At 36.2% G+C, this 19,881-nt stretch overlaps 1 protein-coding gene across 1 annotated transcript in view; it reads left to right on the top strand.

Annotated features, from left to right (window-relative positions):
* The window catches only part of LOC106468481 (protein prickle-like), a 78,029-nt gene that overhangs the window by 44,854 nt on the left and 13,294 nt on the right, over nt 1-19,881 (top strand). Inside the window, exons 2-3 of the mRNA XM_022396817.1 lie at nt 3,848-4,102; nt 18,085-18,288. Of these exons, the coding sequence (XP_022252525.1) occupies nt 3,848-4,102; nt 18,085-18,288 (459 nt within the window). The remainder of the gene's footprint in view (nt 1-3,847; nt 4,103-18,084; nt 18,289-19,881) is intronic.

Genomic DNA, 19,881 nt, shown 5'->3' with positions numbered 1-19,881 from the left:
CACCCCGTAAAAATCAACCTGCTACAAGTAACTGCAACAACAATTTCCGTTGGTGAGGTGTTGTTGCGGCCCTATGCTCCACTGGGAGTTTACAGGAATAAAAAAAATATATATTGTTGTTAGTCTATGTATTGAAAGTATAAAATGAAATGCATAGACAACAAAACTATTTATTGTTTCTTAATTTTCTTAATTTAGTCTGGCCGTTGATTAAAAAGGTTTGTTTTTTATTACAGACGTTAGTGATATAACAGAAAATAGTTTAATCCAGAAACGATTTAAGTTTAAAATTGAATCGATATTTTTACTTTCACAATAAATTTTATGTACTTGGCTCTAGATTACGTCTTTACTTTAGGCTTATTATACCAACACTTACTACACTTATAAGGTTTCACGTCACACATACATCCCTTATGGTCCTCTTGCACCCCGTCACGAAAATCGTAATGGACGGACAGTAATCGAACTATTCAATCTGAATAAATGCATTTTTTTGCTTATATAACTCCTCCTATTTCTAGAAATCAAATGTAACTTAACACACACTGGCTTGTTTATATAATATATTAGCGAAATAACTTGTACCGTTATTAGAACGAATTTCAACGTCAATAAACTCGTATCCTCAGTCGTGGGTTCCGTGTGGTTTGTATGACTTCCTTATTGTTGCATGGTTTTCAAATAGTAATTTAAAAATGATTATATACCATTTAATTTTTCATTTGTTTGTTTTGATTTTGTTCTCAAATATAGAGCATTCATAGTAGAGTGAAATGTTTTATTTTTTCGAGGGGTATCAGACTAAAGTTTTATGATGGAAAAAATGCACTATTTTTGCAGTTTCAAAATACGTTAAATACTGAATGAGATTTATAACACTTAATCAAGAACTTCAATATTTCGTTACTGTCCAAACATTTTGTAGATATTTCAATACAATTAACTTCAAGAAAAAATTTAAAAAATTGTTTTTATCTAGAATCTAAACTCACTATATATTGTAGAAGCGCGCCCCAGCTAGCACTGGATTCGACTCTTTTTTTTTTCCTGATATACAGTATGTTACCAAAACTATTGTAGCAGCGCGAACCAAGATAGCACTGGGTTCTACTCTTATCCTCACTCTTAGCCTGATATACAGTATGTTACCAAAACTATTGTAGCAGCGCGACCCAAGATAGCACTGGGTTCTACTCTTATCCTCACTCTTAGCCTGATATACAGTATGTTACCAAAACTATTGTAGCAGCGCGACCCAAGATAGCACTGGGTTCTACTCTTATCCTCACTCCTAGCCTGATATACAGTATGTTATCATTAACTATTGTAGCAGTGCGTCCCCATCTAGCACTGGATTATACCATATTGATTGTGTACGTGAATCTTATTATAATGCCCAACGGCTGAAAGGGTGAGTATAATCGATGGTTGGATTCGAACCCGCGACCCGCAGATTGCAGTTCGAGTTTCCTAAATACCAGGCGATGCCAGGCCTTACATTATTAGTGTAGGAATTGCAGTCTACCTAGACCGAAATATATTTTTAGAATCTTCAACAGATGACTAATTCTAATGTAGCACCAATGTTACATATTCTTAAAAATCTATATAAATGTAGGTTTAGTGTGGGGAGTAAAAACAACAACAAAAAATACCGTATATTCAAATAGGAATGATTATTGGTATTACGAGTATCTGAGACATCTCAATCCACCTACTCATATCTACATCTCCTGTGATAAAAACGTGACAATTGGAACATCGAGTTAACCATCTAGAAATAATCACGTTTCGGTTTTTATGAAGTGTGAATAGTGTCTTCATAAAACACTACTTTTCGGATTTAAATGACAGTTCAGGGTTGTATGCTTTATGTTGACTGATTTCACGGATGTCGTACAAATTATAAACTGAACATAACAGCCGTGTATGCAAGACCTCAGCTCTCTTGATGCGCTGAACATCGAAATGAGTGGAGAACAGTGAAAAAAATATATAAAAAACATCACGATGAGCGAAGAATCCCGCTTCTCACTGCGTGCTCTGGATGAACGGTAGAATACTTTGGACATGACTGCGTCGTTCTAGTCCCAAACGATAGTGTCAATGTGTGGGCCTGTTTTAGTTGCAGGAGTAGTATTAGGATGTGGGCCTGTTTTTACTTGTAGGAGTAGTGTCATGGTGTAGGCCTATTTTATTTGTTTTGAACTGACTTCTGGGGAAAGTTAAGAAAATCTGTGAATGTTTTTTGGTATTTTAACATCGCGGACTGTGTTGCAGTGCCTTCTTAGGTGAAACTGTGTTGAGAATTATCATGCTTACTTCAATACGTGATGACACACCATGCCATACGACAACAGTGTACCTATGTGTTGTACAAAACCTACTTTACCTGTCTAGAATATCGATACAAATCCCATACTTGAATCCCTTTTGGACGTTTCTCAAGTTGCTTGACAGATAACGAGATCCCTAAAAGTTCTTGGAAATTCTTCACAAGATGAGTGATGGTGGTCTATTCTATCTGACAGATATTACTGACAGATGCCAGACTGTGACTGATGCCAATGGCAGATCATATTGTTACGACAGCGGAAGTCACGTGACGCTAGTAACACGTCATGAACTTCTAGAACGTTCACGTCTCTTCCTGAATGCTCTAGCGTTTACTAGATTCGGTATTCTTTTATATATAAGACGGTCAAGACGTGACGGTAACAAGGTAATGTAATATGTAATTGACAGTTGAGTTGAGCACGTGAGACGTTCGTGGTGAATTATAGCGCGACTGTGGTAATTAGTGTATTGCAAAGTTGTATTCAGAAAGAATAAACCAGTTTTAGTTGAGAAAGGACTAGTACCGCTAAAGTTTCTTCGGAAAGAATTTTTACGGAAAATTAACGTAACAATATGTATTTTATTATGACGAAATTCCACCAACGAAACACAACCCACCCTCGTTTAGCAGATATGTATATAAATGCAAAAATGTATTTGTGAAAGAACATTATCAGATATGTTTGTTATTTTTTAAACATACTAAACCGTCGTCCAAGATTTAAAAATCTCGAGCTAGCTTGTTTGGTATTTCTCAGTTATTAGCAATAAGATATAGTTACCTAAAATTCCGCAACTGTTATTTCATCTTTATGTGTAGTCGTGATCCTCGTTGCTAAGCCTTTTTTTTATTTTTATGGAAGCAGCCAAGGGAACGAAATTATTCATGTGAGTCATTTATGTGAGTCAACTACAATTGGAACAAGTCACCGAATACACTAAAAAAATCATGTAAACTGTAACACCAGTATGTAAGTATTCCGATGAATAAACCCCTAATGAAAGAATAGACCATTCCAAGCTTTTACTTGTTGTTAAACAAATGTTTAAACAACTTTATTCAAATATATTTCAATCTTAGTGCAGGACGGTTAGAAACTGCTTGGTTTACAACATTAACTTAAACTTAAGACAGAATCAGAAAATATGAATAAAATACAAGCAGCACGGATAAAATGTAGTGTGCGATTGAACTGAAAATGGTGTTTTTTATACTACATGCAGTGTTCCTGTTCTATTCTATTTCCTGTTTACTTCCTGCACATAATTATCCTCGTATTTTATAATACCAGATTTTTAAAAATATTGTTAAATTTAACAGAAGAGTTAGCTGAACCAGTGCAGGCTATGCGAACCGATAAGTTTTAAACCACTGTAAAGTTCTGGGGTGATAACTGTGTTTGACGAATTACTATTTTTTTGTGAACTTGATATATCCCACCATGTATGCCAGTTGTACCGGAGTAACCAGACAGCAGTATAATTACAATTTTACTGTTCTATTTAGGTACATCTGTATTTTTCTGCCTTACCGGAAGACAAAATTCCTTATGTCAACAGTGTTGGAGAGAAGTACCGAATCAAACAACTCTTGCATCAATTGCCGCCACACGACAATGAAGTGCGATATTGTAATGGACTCAGTGACGAAGAAAAGAGGGAGTTACGCTTGTTTTCGGCACAGCGAAAACGAGAGGCTTTAGGGCGGGGCACTATACGTCAACTTCCTGTTACTCTTCAATCATCAATGACTTGTCAAAACGTGAGTCTATATTTCGCCCAGACCTTTTAAAAAACTTTTTCAGTCATTACATTGAAAATAATTTATTTGAATTCGTGTTCTAAATGAATATTTTCTAAACCTTTAGTTTTAAGAATATACCTGGATTTCGAATCATGATATATAAAAAAATATATTAAATTATGGTTATAAAACATATGAAGATGTTATTTTAAAATATTTCAAACAAATATACTATACATTAAATCTAATGCCCATTTTTTAAAGAATACATTTCTTTCAAGATTTCCAAGTGCTTTAAAGTCATGCTGAAGGAATGGTCACTAAATTATTTAAATTTGCAGATTATATTAAGGCCTTGGGTGTTGTTAGCTGTGAAAAGGATGCTGATTTGGTAAAGGATTTAGATAATTTAGTAGTGAGTTGGGCAAATAAATGGCAAATTGGTTTTAATTATAATAAATGTGAGATAATGCATGTGCGGTATCATAACTTAAATTATCTTACTATAATAGACGTAGCGTGTATATATGTATCTATCCATGTATGTGACCAAAATAATAAATATAATGTGGCGCCATCTATTGCATGACATCAGAAATAGAGATCCATAAAAAAATGTTCACACTTTAGGTATTCAAGATTCAGACAATTAGAAAAATAACTACAGTATGTGCAACAACCATTTCTTTATAACAGAACATAATTTTAAATAAAAATACTCTTCTCAAAACAATAACACGACTTTCACTAGGACTGTATGTGAGGGTTTAATTATATCTTTATTGGTGTAATTTGTTAATGTAGTACTAAAAAAATGGAGTTCTTAAAAAACCTTTTATTTTTTCAATAAAGGGACCACTTTTAATATATAGAAAACATTATAGCTTATATCAGCACAATCCGAACAATTTTCCCGTGCAGTACTTTCCAGAAAAATTATTTTCAGGAAATGTTCCCTTTTCTTAAACTTTGATGAGATATGAATATTATGATTAGTAATTATTAACACAAATAGTTTCTGCCAGTAGGTATAAATTGTATGGGAATAACCTTAACAATGTCATGAAAGAAAGGGACTTGGTGTAATGGTTGATCAGGCTCTTAAGCCGTCTAAAGCAGTGTGCTGTTGTTAGTGGTAGGGCAAATAGGATTTTAGGTTGTATATAGAGAAATATTGAATATAAGTCTAAAGAGGTTATAATTTCATTGTACAGGTCACTGGTTAGGCCACATTTTGAATATTGTGTTCAGTTTTGAGCTCCTTACTGTAGGAAGGACATTGAATTGTTGGAAAGGGTTACTAGAATGGTGCCTGGGATGAAGGGTTTTTATACGAAGAAAGGCTGAGATCTCTCAAATAGTTTTCTCTTGAAAAAAGAAGAGTAAGAGTGGATCTGATTGAGGTGTTTAAGATTGTAAAGGGTTTTGATATATGTTGCCAACTATTTTAAATGCCCCTCAGTGGCACAGCGGTATGTCTGCGGACTTAAAACGCTAGAATCCGGGTTTCGATACCCGTGGTGGGCAGAGCACAGATAGCCCATTGTGTAGCTTTGTGCTTAATTACAAACAAACTATTTTAAATCTTCCATTTGAAAAAGTGCAATTTGAAGTCTGAATCAATTTGTATTTTTATTTTTAGGTGAAAATTATTGAAATGAATCTAACATCTGTATCTGAAAAAATGTATTCATCCAATCTTAAGTTACATTTTGAACATCTTCTCAATAGGTATTTCCAGAAATTGTAGCCCCCCCCCTCTCCCGTTGGCTCATTGGTATGGTAGCTCGTAAGATATTGTGTAGCTATGTACTTTACAACAACAACGAGGATTATATACGTCAGACATTACTATTGATAAAAAGAACATCCAGGTAAAGAAAGAGATATGTACATTCTATAAAACGGCCCCCGATGACTCCCAATACAAAATTTAAACTCTTCAGGTCACAGTTCAATTAATTAGAGAATTATAAAACTGCTATAGACCACAATAAAAAATCTAAATTCCTCAGACTACAGTTCATTTATAGAATCATAAAGCCGTTATAGAGCACAATAAAAGAAGTTAATTCCTCGGGTCAAAGTTCACCTATAGAAACGTAAAGCAGTTATAGGGACCAATAAAGATAAAAACCTGTTTGTTTGCTAAGCGCAAAGCTACACAGCGGATTATCTGTGCTTTGCCCACCGCGATTATCGAAACCCGATTTTTAGCGTCATAAGCACTCAGTATTACTGCTGACCCACCGGAGTCGTATACGAATTTTTGAATTCCTCAGACCACAGACTACTGATGAAAATATTGATTAAGCTGGCCACCAAATGTTATGAACGAATATAAATAAACTAACGTGATACAATGGCTTATTCGAAACTCAATAATTATATATATGTATCCTTCAATTCTATAACATTGTGTTACATGTAATTATCTTAGAATCTGTAATAATCTTAGGTAAATACGAGTTTGGAAATTTGGGGGATTTTCACTACGATAGTTTGGATTTAATAGATTTATATTAACTTGGTAATTTTTAAAAATGTAATGAATGTCCATATTTATCCTATCAATCGGTGGATCAGCGCTAACTTTACGGGATCTCGATTCCCCTCGGCGGATAGAGCGCAGATAGCCTATTGTATATTTAGCTGCTTGAACTTGTCGTACCGACAACTAATCTAGCACGTTGTTTTCTTTACTAGGGCGCAAATTGTCCCAGTGCTCTGGATTTCGGAGCTGGCGAGCTGAATTCACATCTGTGCGATACCACAAAATATTCTTCCCTTACCGTCAATTGCGCCCGGCATGGCCAGGTGGTTTAGACGCTCGACTCGCAATCTGAGGGTCGCGGGTTCGAATCCCCGTCAAACCAAACATGCTCGCCCTTTCAGCCGTGGGGGCGTTATAATGTGACGGTCAAACTCCACTATTCGTTGGTAAAAGAGTAGCCCAAGAGTTGGCGGTGGGTGGTGATGACTAGCTGCCTTCCCTCTAGTCTTACACTGCTAAATTAGGGACGGCTGGCGCAGATAGCCCTCGTGTAGCTTTGCGCGAAATTCAAAACAAACAAACAAACTTACCGTCAATGGTGGTTAGTGGGAAGCTGCTGGTTAGTAGTCCAAAATTGGGGACGACGGTGATAGCCTTAGTAGATTTGTTATAAATAAAGTACACAAATACAATTATTTTCTTTGCCCAGAAGGCGATTGATGTTGATATGAGTATTCTGACGTCATAAAAACATAAAGAACGAGAGAGAGAGAAGGCTACATTTGAAGAGCAGTGTGTGTGTGTGTGATAAGTACAGAGTAGCGTTATCAACATATTTGTAGACATGCTGTGATGTATGGGAATCTTTCGTTCGTTATGTAAACCACAATCCAACAGAAAATACCATGTAAAAAGCTGCCACTTCAAGCCCTCTATAACCAAACGACTACAAAACACGCATCAACAAAAAAAAAAAAAACTGGATAGGTGCGTTTTTTGTTTGTTGTTAAGTACAAAGTTACAAAATTGGCTATCTGTGCTCTGTCCGTGATGAGTATCGAAACCCGAACTTTAGTGATATAAGGCCCTCATATTTACCGCTGATCCTCTTGGGGGGAGGGGGGCTGGATGTTAGCAGTTAAACTGATTAGGCTAACAATTACGTTGCGGCGAGCTGAGTTTAAGCCCAATACCTAAATCAGAAGCGTTGCCAGGAGGTTTGAATGAATCCCACAAACCACCGAACTTACGTGCATATTAATAGCAAAACTGATATCATTTCCACAACTATATTTTTCGTTGTACAAAACTTGAAGATAGCTTTAATATACGAAACATCTGTTAGCTGAGTTACTGCATAGATATCAAAGCTATCCACAACTATATTGTATATTCAAACGTTCCTCAGTAAACTGTGAATTGGCAAGTATCATACCGATCAGGAAAACACAATTCCGTAAAATTTAAAATTACATTCTGGCCAGGATACATCCTTCACATGTGTATTTACGCTGTAGAAACGAAGTAAGCTAGAGAGGGCTATGGCAGTTTGTTCACACCATCACGTATAAATACTCCTAATAAGTTCTATGTATTTCTAACTTCTATTACATAGTAAGATGCAAAGTGGTTATTAAAACGGGGATTTACTTACATGTAACTGTGAAGTACACGTACACTTTAATTAAGTAACGAGTAGACAGTATTCAGTTTAGTCTTCAAACTTGCGTCAATATTTATTTCTACTAACTCGTTCGTCGTGGAGTTCTCGTCACAACACGCGCAGTCTTACGTGTATATATATCTTAAAGGAGTTATTGACACTCCTCGAACATTTAATGTGGTCTATTTAGCATGTTCTGCAAGGGAACTTGGTGAGTATAAACACCGAGAAACGCACTAGGTATGTAGATTAGTGGTTACGAAGTGTAGGAAACATATCTATATGTGAATATAGTCACTGGCGAAAGATTTAAGATGTTGAAACTGTGGTAAAATGAAGTGATCGTAATGCTCTGTAAATATACCGAAAACTTGATAGTGAAGAAATATGCAGTTGAACTGAGGGGGAGGGAGCACGTAACGTTCACTTGCTAAAACTGAATTCACTTTAGTGTTCTGTGTGGTTTTCGCAACGTGATATTTGTTAATGTAGGTACTTTTGAAAATTTGGTTAAATAAACTGTAAATCAACCCAAGTTGGATTACTTGGGGAAAATCCGTCAGGAATGTCGACGACTGGTGGTGAGTCTTGTGAGTCTAAAGGTAGAAAAAGAGAGTTACAGTTTGGCCATGATTGGTTGTTCCAATTGTGAACGGTTATAGTGAATGTTTTATGGTTTAAATTTGACAATATTGGTTGTGTCACTGCAAAGTGCTCCCAGTGGCTCAGCGGTAAGTATACAGGCTTGCGACACAAAAAACCCGAGTTTCGATACCTGTGGTGAACAGAGCACACATAACCCATCGTGTAGCTTTGCGCTTAGCAACAGCCAAACAAACCAGAAACTACTGTGAAGTTGTAGTGGGTGTGTTATTATGGGTTGTAATTTGACTGTGATGATGGTTGTGGGCGAGTTCTGGTGGGTTTAATTTATTATTGGCATGCTGGTTATTGTTGAAGTTTATGCAAGTCTAGATACTCGTGAATATCAAGGAATCGTAAATGAGCAAGTTTAATAGTATCCGTTGCAAGATTTTGTGGTCGGCTAGTATAACTATTGTTTCAAAAGCATAATGTTCCATGCCACAATATATATATATATATATATATGATTCACATCTAGTTTCAAAATAATAACATTAACCTCAGAACTAAACGTAACAAACACCTTTGAAACAGTATGATTATCAAGTATACAATATTTTAAAATAAACGTATTAAAATTGCATTAGAGACCTATAAGACCCCATTTGAAAGCATGTCTCACGATCAACACTTTTATTCGGGTTAAGGGTTATGCTACGCCATATTTGTGGGTCAATGTTGAAGTTCATTAGTCTTGTTCCTGTGTCGTCCGTTGAAGTACTGTGTAAGCTAAAGCTTAATTTTATTAAGAACAGTCTGTATTTAAAAATGACTAGAAGGGTAAAATAACATATATGTAAGATTGTTATAAACGTAGTTTTAGTTACTTTACTGGGAACTTCAAGGCTCGTCTTGTGTTTTCAAAGAGATTCAACATGACAACTAACACTTTTCTCTTAATCATTGCATTGCGTCCTAATTAAATCCTCTCGTTCCTCCTGTTATTTGGGTATATGCACATTATCCAACTAAAAGTATCTGGATATGTGGTTACAGAAGAGGTGAAGGGGTACTGTCGACTATGTTTTTTAAACTGGCCTCGATGGCCGGTAGTTTCCTAGTGATTAGCATGTCTGGACTATGAATCAAGAATTCGTGGTTCGAGTCCCCTTGCTGCAAAAACCCGCTTCGCACTTTGGAGTAAAAGTCAAATCCCACTATTCAGGTAAACAAGAGTTGGTGGTGTGTGCTGATGACTAGCTACCTGCAATTCCTATAGTCTTTCAGTTCAAAATTAGGGACAACTATGTGTAAATAACCATTGTGTAGCTTTAAGCGAAATTATGAAACGAACAACTACTGGCCCTGAACATAGACAGATATATACACTAAGAAAGCGTTATTTCCCGAGCTTATGTCGATCAGACAAAAAAGTGTTATATACTAACAACTTTATTTTCCCGTGTGATTATCAAGTCAACATCTTAAGAAAGTCAACTACATATTATTATGGTCAAACAAGCTAATAAGTTTCTTTATTTTGGTTAATTACGCGCAATGATACTCGAGAGCTATCTGCGTTTGTTTGTTTGTTTGTTTGTTTTTGAATTTCGCGCAAAGCTACACGAGGGCTATCTGCGCTAGCCGTCCCTAATTTAGCAGTGTAAGACTAGAGGGAAAGTAGCTAGTCATCACAACCCCCCGCCAACTCTTGGGCTATCTGCGCTAGCCGTCTCTAATTTAGATGTGATAAACTAGGGGGAAGGAAGTTAATCAACACCACCAACCGCCAACTCTTTGGCTACTATAATCGAATAGTGGGGCTGATCATAACATTATAATACCCCCACACCCGAAAGGGCGAGCATGTTTGGTGATGGGATTCAAATCCGCTATCTCCAGATTGCACCCTAACCACTAGATCATGCCATGCCTAACTAATATAAAAACAGGGGTATGATAAAATCGACTGTGACCAGGAAAGTAAGGCATTCTTAAGTGTTTAGAGGCATCTAGTCTAAAAATATAAACGAATTTTGAGTGACATGGAAATAAAGTTATACAATGATAGGACTGGCTTTCAGAAGACCACAAAATTAAACAACCAAAAACAGTTCACAATATATTGACGGAGATCGTTTATACTTCTGGTAAAAATGGGTTAATAATTGTTGTTTGTTATTAAGCACGAAGCCACACAAAAGGCTATCTGTGCTCTGCCCACCAGTTTCTAGCAGTATAAGTCCGCAGATATACCACTGTGCCACTGGGGGGGGGGGGGGGCAGGGTTAATAATAGCCTGTTTGTTTTAGAGGAAAGCCACACTAAGTTACCTGCTGTGTCCATCGCGTGGAATCGAACCCTGGATTTTTGCATTGTAAGTCAGTAGACTTACTGCTGTCCCACTGGTGGGTGGTTAATAAGAGAAATGAGGAGGGTCGTGTACATTTCGTACTTCAGTAACACAACTAGAGAGAGTTCTAAATTTTCATCTAATAACCCCGTACAAGTTGAAGTCTCAGAAAGTATTCTCTCACGTTTGAGTATCATTTGGGTGAATTTATTATATTTGAAAAAATTGTAAACGTTTAGTCAATTAGAACTTAAAGAACGAAGCGAAGGTTCGTCTTTCTGTAGTTTTACACGGACTTAATAATATTAATTTCAGATTACATAATACACATGACGATAATACAGAGATGTATGTGTTTTGTGGAACTGGCCCTTAGATGTCGCCACTTACCAAGCTGCTCTCTACTCGAGTAGCTGGTAAATCGCAACGTCTTAAATTAAACGCGTTTATATAGCGTAAGACCTATATTTTCACGTCTTGTCATTTACCTACTTCTAATCGACTCTGAAGGCTGTGAAGCATGCTTCTTGTCTACAGTATGATGAATGAGTTAGTTAGTGCCTCTAGCCAAGGAGATGAAGTCTTTATCTATACACTATTGATTTTTAGGATTGTGCCAGAACTTATCTAGTTACCTTCCCCCCTTTTTTCATGTCCCCGCAGTACACTTGGAATTTTCTGTTTCTTTGCCGAAGTGGTTAATTATTTCCATATTCTCCCCCTAATTATTACCTATATATTCCTGAATTTATATTAATTTTCTACCTACTTTCTATAATATTTTGAAATGCGAAACCTTGTTTTTTCAATAAATATAACCTCTCAATTCTATTTTAATTAGTGAGTCAAAATGTAAAAGGTGTAATAAGAGTTGTTTTTTGTGCACTTACTACTGCCGCTCTTTGTCCATTGGTGATGGTTTGTATACTTATTTATTACTCGCTGAGCCGAGCGTGACCCAGTGGTTAGCATGTCCGGACTGTAAATCCGAGGGCTCATTGTTCGCGCCCTTTTCCCGCAAAATCGTACTCCGCACTCTGAGGCCGAGAGTGTGCTATAAGAATGATGGTCAACTCTCACTATTCGGTCAGATAAGCGTAGCCCGAGAGTTGGCAGTGTGTATTCTTGACTAGCTGCCTTCCCTCTTGTCTATCAGCTTAAACTCAGACGGCCATGAGCAGGTATCCCTTTCTGTAGCTTTGTGTGAATAACTTTTCAAATTATCTCTAATTGTTTAATTCCTTTTGTTAATCCCTTTAGTGTATATGTAACAAAGAGATATATGGTTGAAAGTTAAATCCATTTTACTGCATGATTCTGTTCAGTAGGCCCCCTAATGGCACAGCGGTACGTCTGCGGACTTACAATGCTAAAAACCGGGTTTCGATATCCGTGGTGGGCAGAGCACAGGTAGTCCATTGTGTAGCTTTGTGCTTAATAAAAAAAAAAAAAATGTTCAGTAAACTGATTACTATGGAATGTGACTGAGCACCTTGTTCAGTTTATTTATTTTGTTTGATTAAACACTGATGTTTGATGATGTGTTTAGTTGGATCACTAAACACTACTGTTGGATAATGTGATTAATTGGGTTTGTTGGATTCATCTAAAAGTGGTGTTGGATAATGTAATTAATTGGATTATTTGGATTCATCTAAAAGTGGTGTTGGATAATGTGATTAATTGGATTATTTGGATTCATTAAACACTGGTGTTGCATAATGTGATTAATTGGGTTTGTTGGATTCATCTAAAAGTGGTGTTGGATAATGTGCTAAATTGATTTACCTGGATTCATCAAACACTGGTGTTGGATAATGTGATTAATTGAATCAACCGGATTCATTAAATACTGGTGTTAGATAATGTGCTTCGGTGAGGTACTTGAAGTTACCAAACACTGGTGTTGGATAATGTGCTTAATTGAGATACATGTATTCATCAAACACTGGTGTTGAATAATGTGCTTAATTAGATTACTTCGATTCATCAAACGCTGGTGTTGGACAATGTGCTTAATTGGGGTACTTGGATTCACCAAATACTAGTGTTAAATATTTTGATTAAAGTATCCTTAATTGGGGTACTTGGATTCACCAAATACTAGTGTTAAGTATTTTGATTAAAGTATCCTCAACCAGATATACGTGTTAATATACCATAGTGGGGAATTATTAAATAGTCATATATATAAGTCGTCTTTGTTCATGATCTAGATACGGAGATTTTATTCAAAGATTATTTTATAGCTGACCGAAGTTATCCATAATCACCATTAGAGTACCAGAATTCATCGTATCGTAAGACCCAATACGCTTTCATCTGGAGCGTGGAAGAATTACGTTTCTATATAGAAAATGGAGTACTGGCCAGTCAGCATGTGCAGTGGGGTAATGGTCATTAGCTATTGATTTCTAAACAAGGCAAAGACCACTCCTTCTATCGTTGTTATTTTCTATTCTAGTTGACCTTCGCGTATGCGTAGATGACCGGAATGATGCCAGAAATGACTTTTTCTGATCGCGTAATCTAATCAGCTAGATAGCGGAAAGATTGGAAAGTGACCAGAAATAAACTGAGGAAAAACCGTTCAACCAAGAAATTGGATCTATTCTCTTATGAACAAGCTTCTTGTTCGATCATTCTGTGCTTTCAGTAACTGTCAACGTTTCGTTTATTTCGATAAAACTTTAACTTTTCTTCTGTCAGAAAGTTACAATGCATATAAACAGCACTGCAACATTCAGACAAATAATCACATTCATCTATATGCATAGTGTATATATATATATATGTGTGTGTGTGTGTGTGCATTTTGTTTGTATTCATGTATAATCGTGTACGTAACCCAGTATGAATCCTATATATGTACATACACACATAAGATTATTTGATTCATTTTAACATTTTGTGAAAAGCACACAGCGAGTTAATTTATAACTATTCCTCCTAATCAATAATATAATTTCGTTTTACTATCTTGTCCTCTTTTTCTATTGTGATGGTGATGAAGTGTCCCATGGAAAAAAGACTTTCAGCCGTTTTACAGGAATGAATCATCCCATCTGGAGCTTTCCAAGCCTGGATGACGTTATCTTACTAGTCATAAAAGTACAATGTACCATAAGTAGAAGCTAGGAAGTTAGGGTGTTGAGGATGTGAGGGTTCAGAGGGACATACAGAATGGAAGGGGAGGGGCGACATTAAGGGGTGAGCTTTCCTCTAGCGTTTACGACATACCATTGAAAGTACTACTCATTGCCTTTTCTCTCAGTAGCAACTCGCTTACTAAAGGCCAGTTATTGTTTTTTACCTATTTTAACTTACTCATAAATCATAATAGTTCTTTATTACTTCAAAGTCACTTAATGTTGAGTGATTCTAATTAGAAGACAGAATTTGTCTCCGTTTTGTGAGTGCGTGATTTTGTCTGGTGAGCCTTAATCACCATACACACTTGCAACATTTGTACCACTGGGATTTGACCTTTGACCTCCTTGGGAACATCCGGTTTGATAAACGTGAGAAATTGGCTTTTTGTGGTAAGTTTTCTTAGTAAGTCCCAGCAGATTGTTTGTTTGTTGTAAAATGATCTATAGAGGAAGGTGAAAGCTTTACTGAACACAACAACGTCCCAATTCGTTCATACTGGGTACTTTGAAATAAGATTTTTGCTATCCTTTCAAAATTAGGGACGGCTAGCGTATATAGCCCTCGAGTAGTTTTGTGTGAAATCTAACTAAACAAACTAACCCGCGAATCATGATGCAAACTTATTTAATAGTATTTAATTGAAAATAAATTATAGCCCGTTCAAGGCTAAAGCTTATCTCTGCTTTTCTTAAAGATTCAGTTTCAAAGGTTTATCTCTTGCTGTTAGCAAAGTTTCAGTCAAAAGTTTAGGACTAAAATATATATTCTAGTAGGTAATTTAAATCCTGATTAATTGAACGCTGAGGCAAGGATAGAGCAACACAGGACATCTACTTCATATTATAAAGGTCATGGCATGGATTAATTACAATCAAATAAGAGTAGAAGTATGAAATGTATGACATCTTAAACTTCGTAAAGATGGTGATATTGTAACCTTTTAATATCCCCAAAACTTGAATATTAGGTGCAAATTTTCTTTGTCACGGTTTGACATTTGAAACCTTAAAGGCCTGTTATCGCGAAAGCGTTTAAACCAGATTTTCGCTTTGAAACTTGTGGAATAAAATTCTAAATTTGGAAAAATAAATATAAAAAGTATTTGATTAACTTTTTTCTTCGTAATGATCTAAAGACTTCATTATACTGTAATGATCTAAAGACAGCGATTACACATTATTGCTTGTTGGGGAGAGAATCGGTGGAAGAAATTAAGAGCAATTTATTTTTGTGAGGGAGATGACGAAATATCAAAATCATATTTTTACTTCATTCTTTATTGTGGATAAAACTAGAAGTTTTATTTTATTACTTGTTGGGGAGGGGCGATAGACAAAAATGAGAGGCTAGACTTTATTGCTTATTGGAGAGGGATCGAAAGTAGAAAATCAGGTGTTCTACTTCATGAATATCGGGGGTTTTAGTAAATAACTTTTTTGTCAGCAAGCAAACTATTTGTACGTGATAGGACTCTACAAGAGTCTAACCAAGTTTCCCCTGAGTAATAGCTTCCATTATGGTACAGAAAAAAATAATATCAACTCCACAAGAATATGACCAAGTTTACCTTGAATATTAGCTTCCATGATGGTACAGAAAAATATCACAGCGACATAACAACGCTTAACAGTTAAAATGAGCTTGTTTTTCCGTAAACTGTTAAATTGCAGCGTTTGTCAAATGTCGCATTATAATCGTTTTCTTCGTCTTTGTCGATGTTGTTTTCTTTATTCAATCTTGTAAATTCACGTCTCTCTCTTTTTATAATAAACCCTGTTCTTAATGAATTAGTTTCCCACTTTTTGAGGATGGTTAAATATAAATCAGTGAAAAGTTAATCACGATATTAGGCTTAGTTTGCCCGTTTTTACGGACGGGCAATACTTCCTCGGTTTCTTAAATCAGGCTCTAACTTCTCTTATTGAAATGCGATATTTTTTTTTCTCTTAGTTACTTATTAAACGCACACAGTTTCTTCTTGGGGTTTACGATTCACTGACCACGATCCATATAAAATATGTTTATTTTAGTTTTTATACCGATATTTGAAGATAAAAAGTTTAATGTCCGCAAATTCTACAAAAACTAAATACTTTTCTTTGTAAAACTTTATTTTTTCCCTCTTAACATTGGTGAGTATGTAGGAGAAGAGTATTGTACAGGGACTTGGTTACTCTGGTAATATCTCCCTATCAACTATTACATGTAAATATGAACATGTGATTGCAGTGGAAGCTGACAAGTTTGTTGTATTCAGATATTCAAGGTTGTTTTACTATTTGTTTATTTAATTGCAAAGCTATACAACGGGCTATCTGCGTTGTCTCCACCACTGGGATCAAACACCGAATTTAAGTTATAATTATAGTATTTTGGCACTTGTGTATAAAGTTTTGAACCGAATTTAGGCTTATCGCTGGGCTTAAGGATAACAATTACTGTTTGACATAATCATTTGTAGTTTGCTAGTTTTGCTTGCAAATAACCATCTGTTCTTAACAGACGTTATTATTTTTTTTTTTTTGAAACTCGACATATTGTTTGCATGAATCGAATCCTAAGTATACATGTTTCACCCCAGTGAATGTTTATATTTAGAAGAAAACTCTTACAGTGTTGTTAGTTTTTCTTTCATTCTCTCGGCTAGTTCGTCCTCAGTGGTCACAGCGAATCAACGAAACAGCCTCTGTCATCAAAGAACAGTATCACCTGCCACCCCGCGCTAACACTAAGATGGAACAGTGCTTACACGTGTATTTGTATGGGTGTATGTTGCATCAGTATGTGTATGAACGGTCAATAAAAACTTGCTGGTTGTATCATGTGAAATACGAAACTAAAGTTCTTGGAAGTTAAAATTCGAGAACTTAGAAAGCAGTTTGACCCTTTCAGAACCCCGTATTTAGGTAGCTGTAGAATTTTGGTCATTAACAAATGACAGCATAGGTTAATGTCTTTATTTCAGGAAATGGTAAGACCATAGGTTAATGTTTTCATTTCAGAAAATTGGTCAAACTGTAGAAAACGTAGACAACTGGCAAGTCCTTAAGTTAATTTTCAACACTTAAGGTAGGTTCGGTACTTAATTCCTAATATTTGTGTGGGAAACGCACTAGTGATTTGTGATTTTTTTGTATAGAAATATTGATTTAATATTAAAAATTTATAAGACTCCCTACCTATGTGCTGCTATTTTGTTAAAAAAGTAAATAAATAAAATTTGAACTTTAAACCTATACCACACCTTATGCTCAAGGAGGCTAAACTACCAGGTCAGAGGTCTCTAGGGCTCAGGTATAGCCGTCTTTTATTTCTACTACAGACAATAAGGATTTTCTCGTATCTTTGAATCGAATTACGGAAGTGACTGTCGCTTTTGTAACGCGCCTACACCTGAAAATAAAGAGTGTGTTCGGAGGCATCATGTCTCGAATCTCGGACCCTTCGATCCACTGGACAATTCCTGGTCCCTCCATTAACGAACTATGTTAGTGTTAACGTGTAGCTTTATATTCAAGTTAGCTCAATGTACTGTTTGTTGTTTTTTAAATGTTTAGTGTGAAGAGGCGATAGGAGGTTGAGATATCTGTGTTTTACTGATTGTTGTTTTTTAATTGTTTAATGTGAAGAGGCGATAGGAGGTTGAGATATCTGTGTTTTACTGATTGTTGTTTTTTAATCGTTTAGTGTGAAGAGGCGATAGGAGGTTGAGATATCTGTGTTTTACTGATTGTTGTTTTTTAATGGTTTAGTGTGAAGAGGCGATAGGAGGTGGAGATATTTGTGTTTTTGCTTCTCGTGCCGGACCCAACACGTGCTGGCACCCCGCGTGCTTTGTATGCTCGGTTTGTGGTGAGCTGCTCGTCGACTTGATCTACTTCCATAGAGAAAACAAACTGTACTGTGGTCGTCACCATGCGGAGAGTCTGAAACCGAGATGTACAGCTTGTGATGAGGTAAGTTGGAGGGATAGACATACATAGTTGGTCGTATAGCCCTGAAATGTTCATCACTGTTAAGCCTCACGAAATAGTATCCGTTTCATTAGTGTCACGTGATATGTCTTCTCGTATGATTAATACTAATGTTCCGCACATAAAACTAGAAGCATCTAAAATAGATAGCACATAAGCACACTTACATTACACTTTAAGTGGCTAACTTATCCAGCTTTACACTTATATTACACTTTAAGTGGCTAACTTATCCAGCTTTATGTTTGACCTAGATATAATGAACTTCATAATATGTGTAATGAGCTCATTTTAAACTCAAGTTTTAAACCAATGATAGCAACTTATAAGGGCACGGTCCTGTGTTAGAGCTTAGGATCTCGGAGCTGGCGAGCTGGATTCGAACCTGTTCGATAGCACAAAATCGACCTCGCATTACAAGCTGTGGTGCGTTATAAGAGTATGTTCAATCCCTTATTGTGGATGGAGGATATACTAGGGTGCTGCTGACTGGTCAGTAGGTCAGAATTATTGACGGCGGCAAATAGTCTTAGCAGCTTTGGCATAAATACAAATAGAAAAATGTAAGTAAAATTACAGTGATAGGTAGATCATGTAATCACTTTCCATATACGGGTATATTATACACATCTATACCAGCTTCACTCTCCATATACGGGTATATTATACACATCTATACAACCTTCACTTTCCATATACGCTATGCATATCTATACAACCTTCACTTTACAAATACGGGTATATTATACACACCTATACAACCTTCACTTTCCATATACGCTATGCATATCTATACAACCTTCACTTTACAAATACGGGTATATTATACACATCTACACAACCTTCACTTTCCAAATACGGGTATATTATACACATCTATACAACCTTCACTTTCCAAATGCGAGTATATTATACACATCTACACAACCTTCACTTTCCATATACTGGGTATATTATACACATCTATACAATCTTCACTCTCCATATACAAAAAACGCGCGTATAGTATATTGAATTAGCCGTATTAATTTCTGGTTTAGTTTGCAGTTCTGATCTGTGTAGGTAGCTTGCTTTGATCAGGAGTTTTTCTGGTGTCATTCAGAGTAATTGTTTAAAAAAGATTGGTTTAATTCATCAACGTGTCGGCTTAAGTCTTCTTCTTAGTTGTCTTATTGAAAAACTCCATACTCCGAATAAGACGTAAGCTGAAACTTTGGTAAAATAAAGTTTTCCTGGAGCTGACATCAGCTACACAACCTTAGACACACTTATTTCCGGTGTGAAGACTTCAAGCTACACCCCCCCCCTTTTCAAATTACCTCCCGGTAATCTGATATCGATTTCATATTACCCCCGGCGGTAGCCTAAACTTGATTTTATATTACCCCTGCACGGTACATAATTATACATAATGTTCCTACTGTTGAGGAGTCTACTAACCCTTGCTAGCTTGGTCATTTTATACATAATGTTCCTACTGTTGAGGTGTCTACTAACCCTTGCTAGCTTGGTCATTTTATACATAATGTTCCTCCTGTTGAGGTGTCTACTAACCCTTGCTAGCTTGGTCATTTT

This window comes from Limulus polyphemus, unplaced genomic scaffold (genome assembly GCF_000517525.1).
Source record: "Limulus polyphemus unplaced genomic scaffold, Limulus_polyphemus-2.1.2 Scaffold3021, whole genome shotgun sequence".
Taxonomy (NCBI): domain Eukaryota; kingdom Metazoa; phylum Arthropoda; class Merostomata; order Xiphosura; family Limulidae; genus Limulus; species Limulus polyphemus.
The sequence above is the reverse complement of the archived record's forward strand: the minus strand, read 5'-3'. Positions and strand labels throughout refer to the sequence as shown.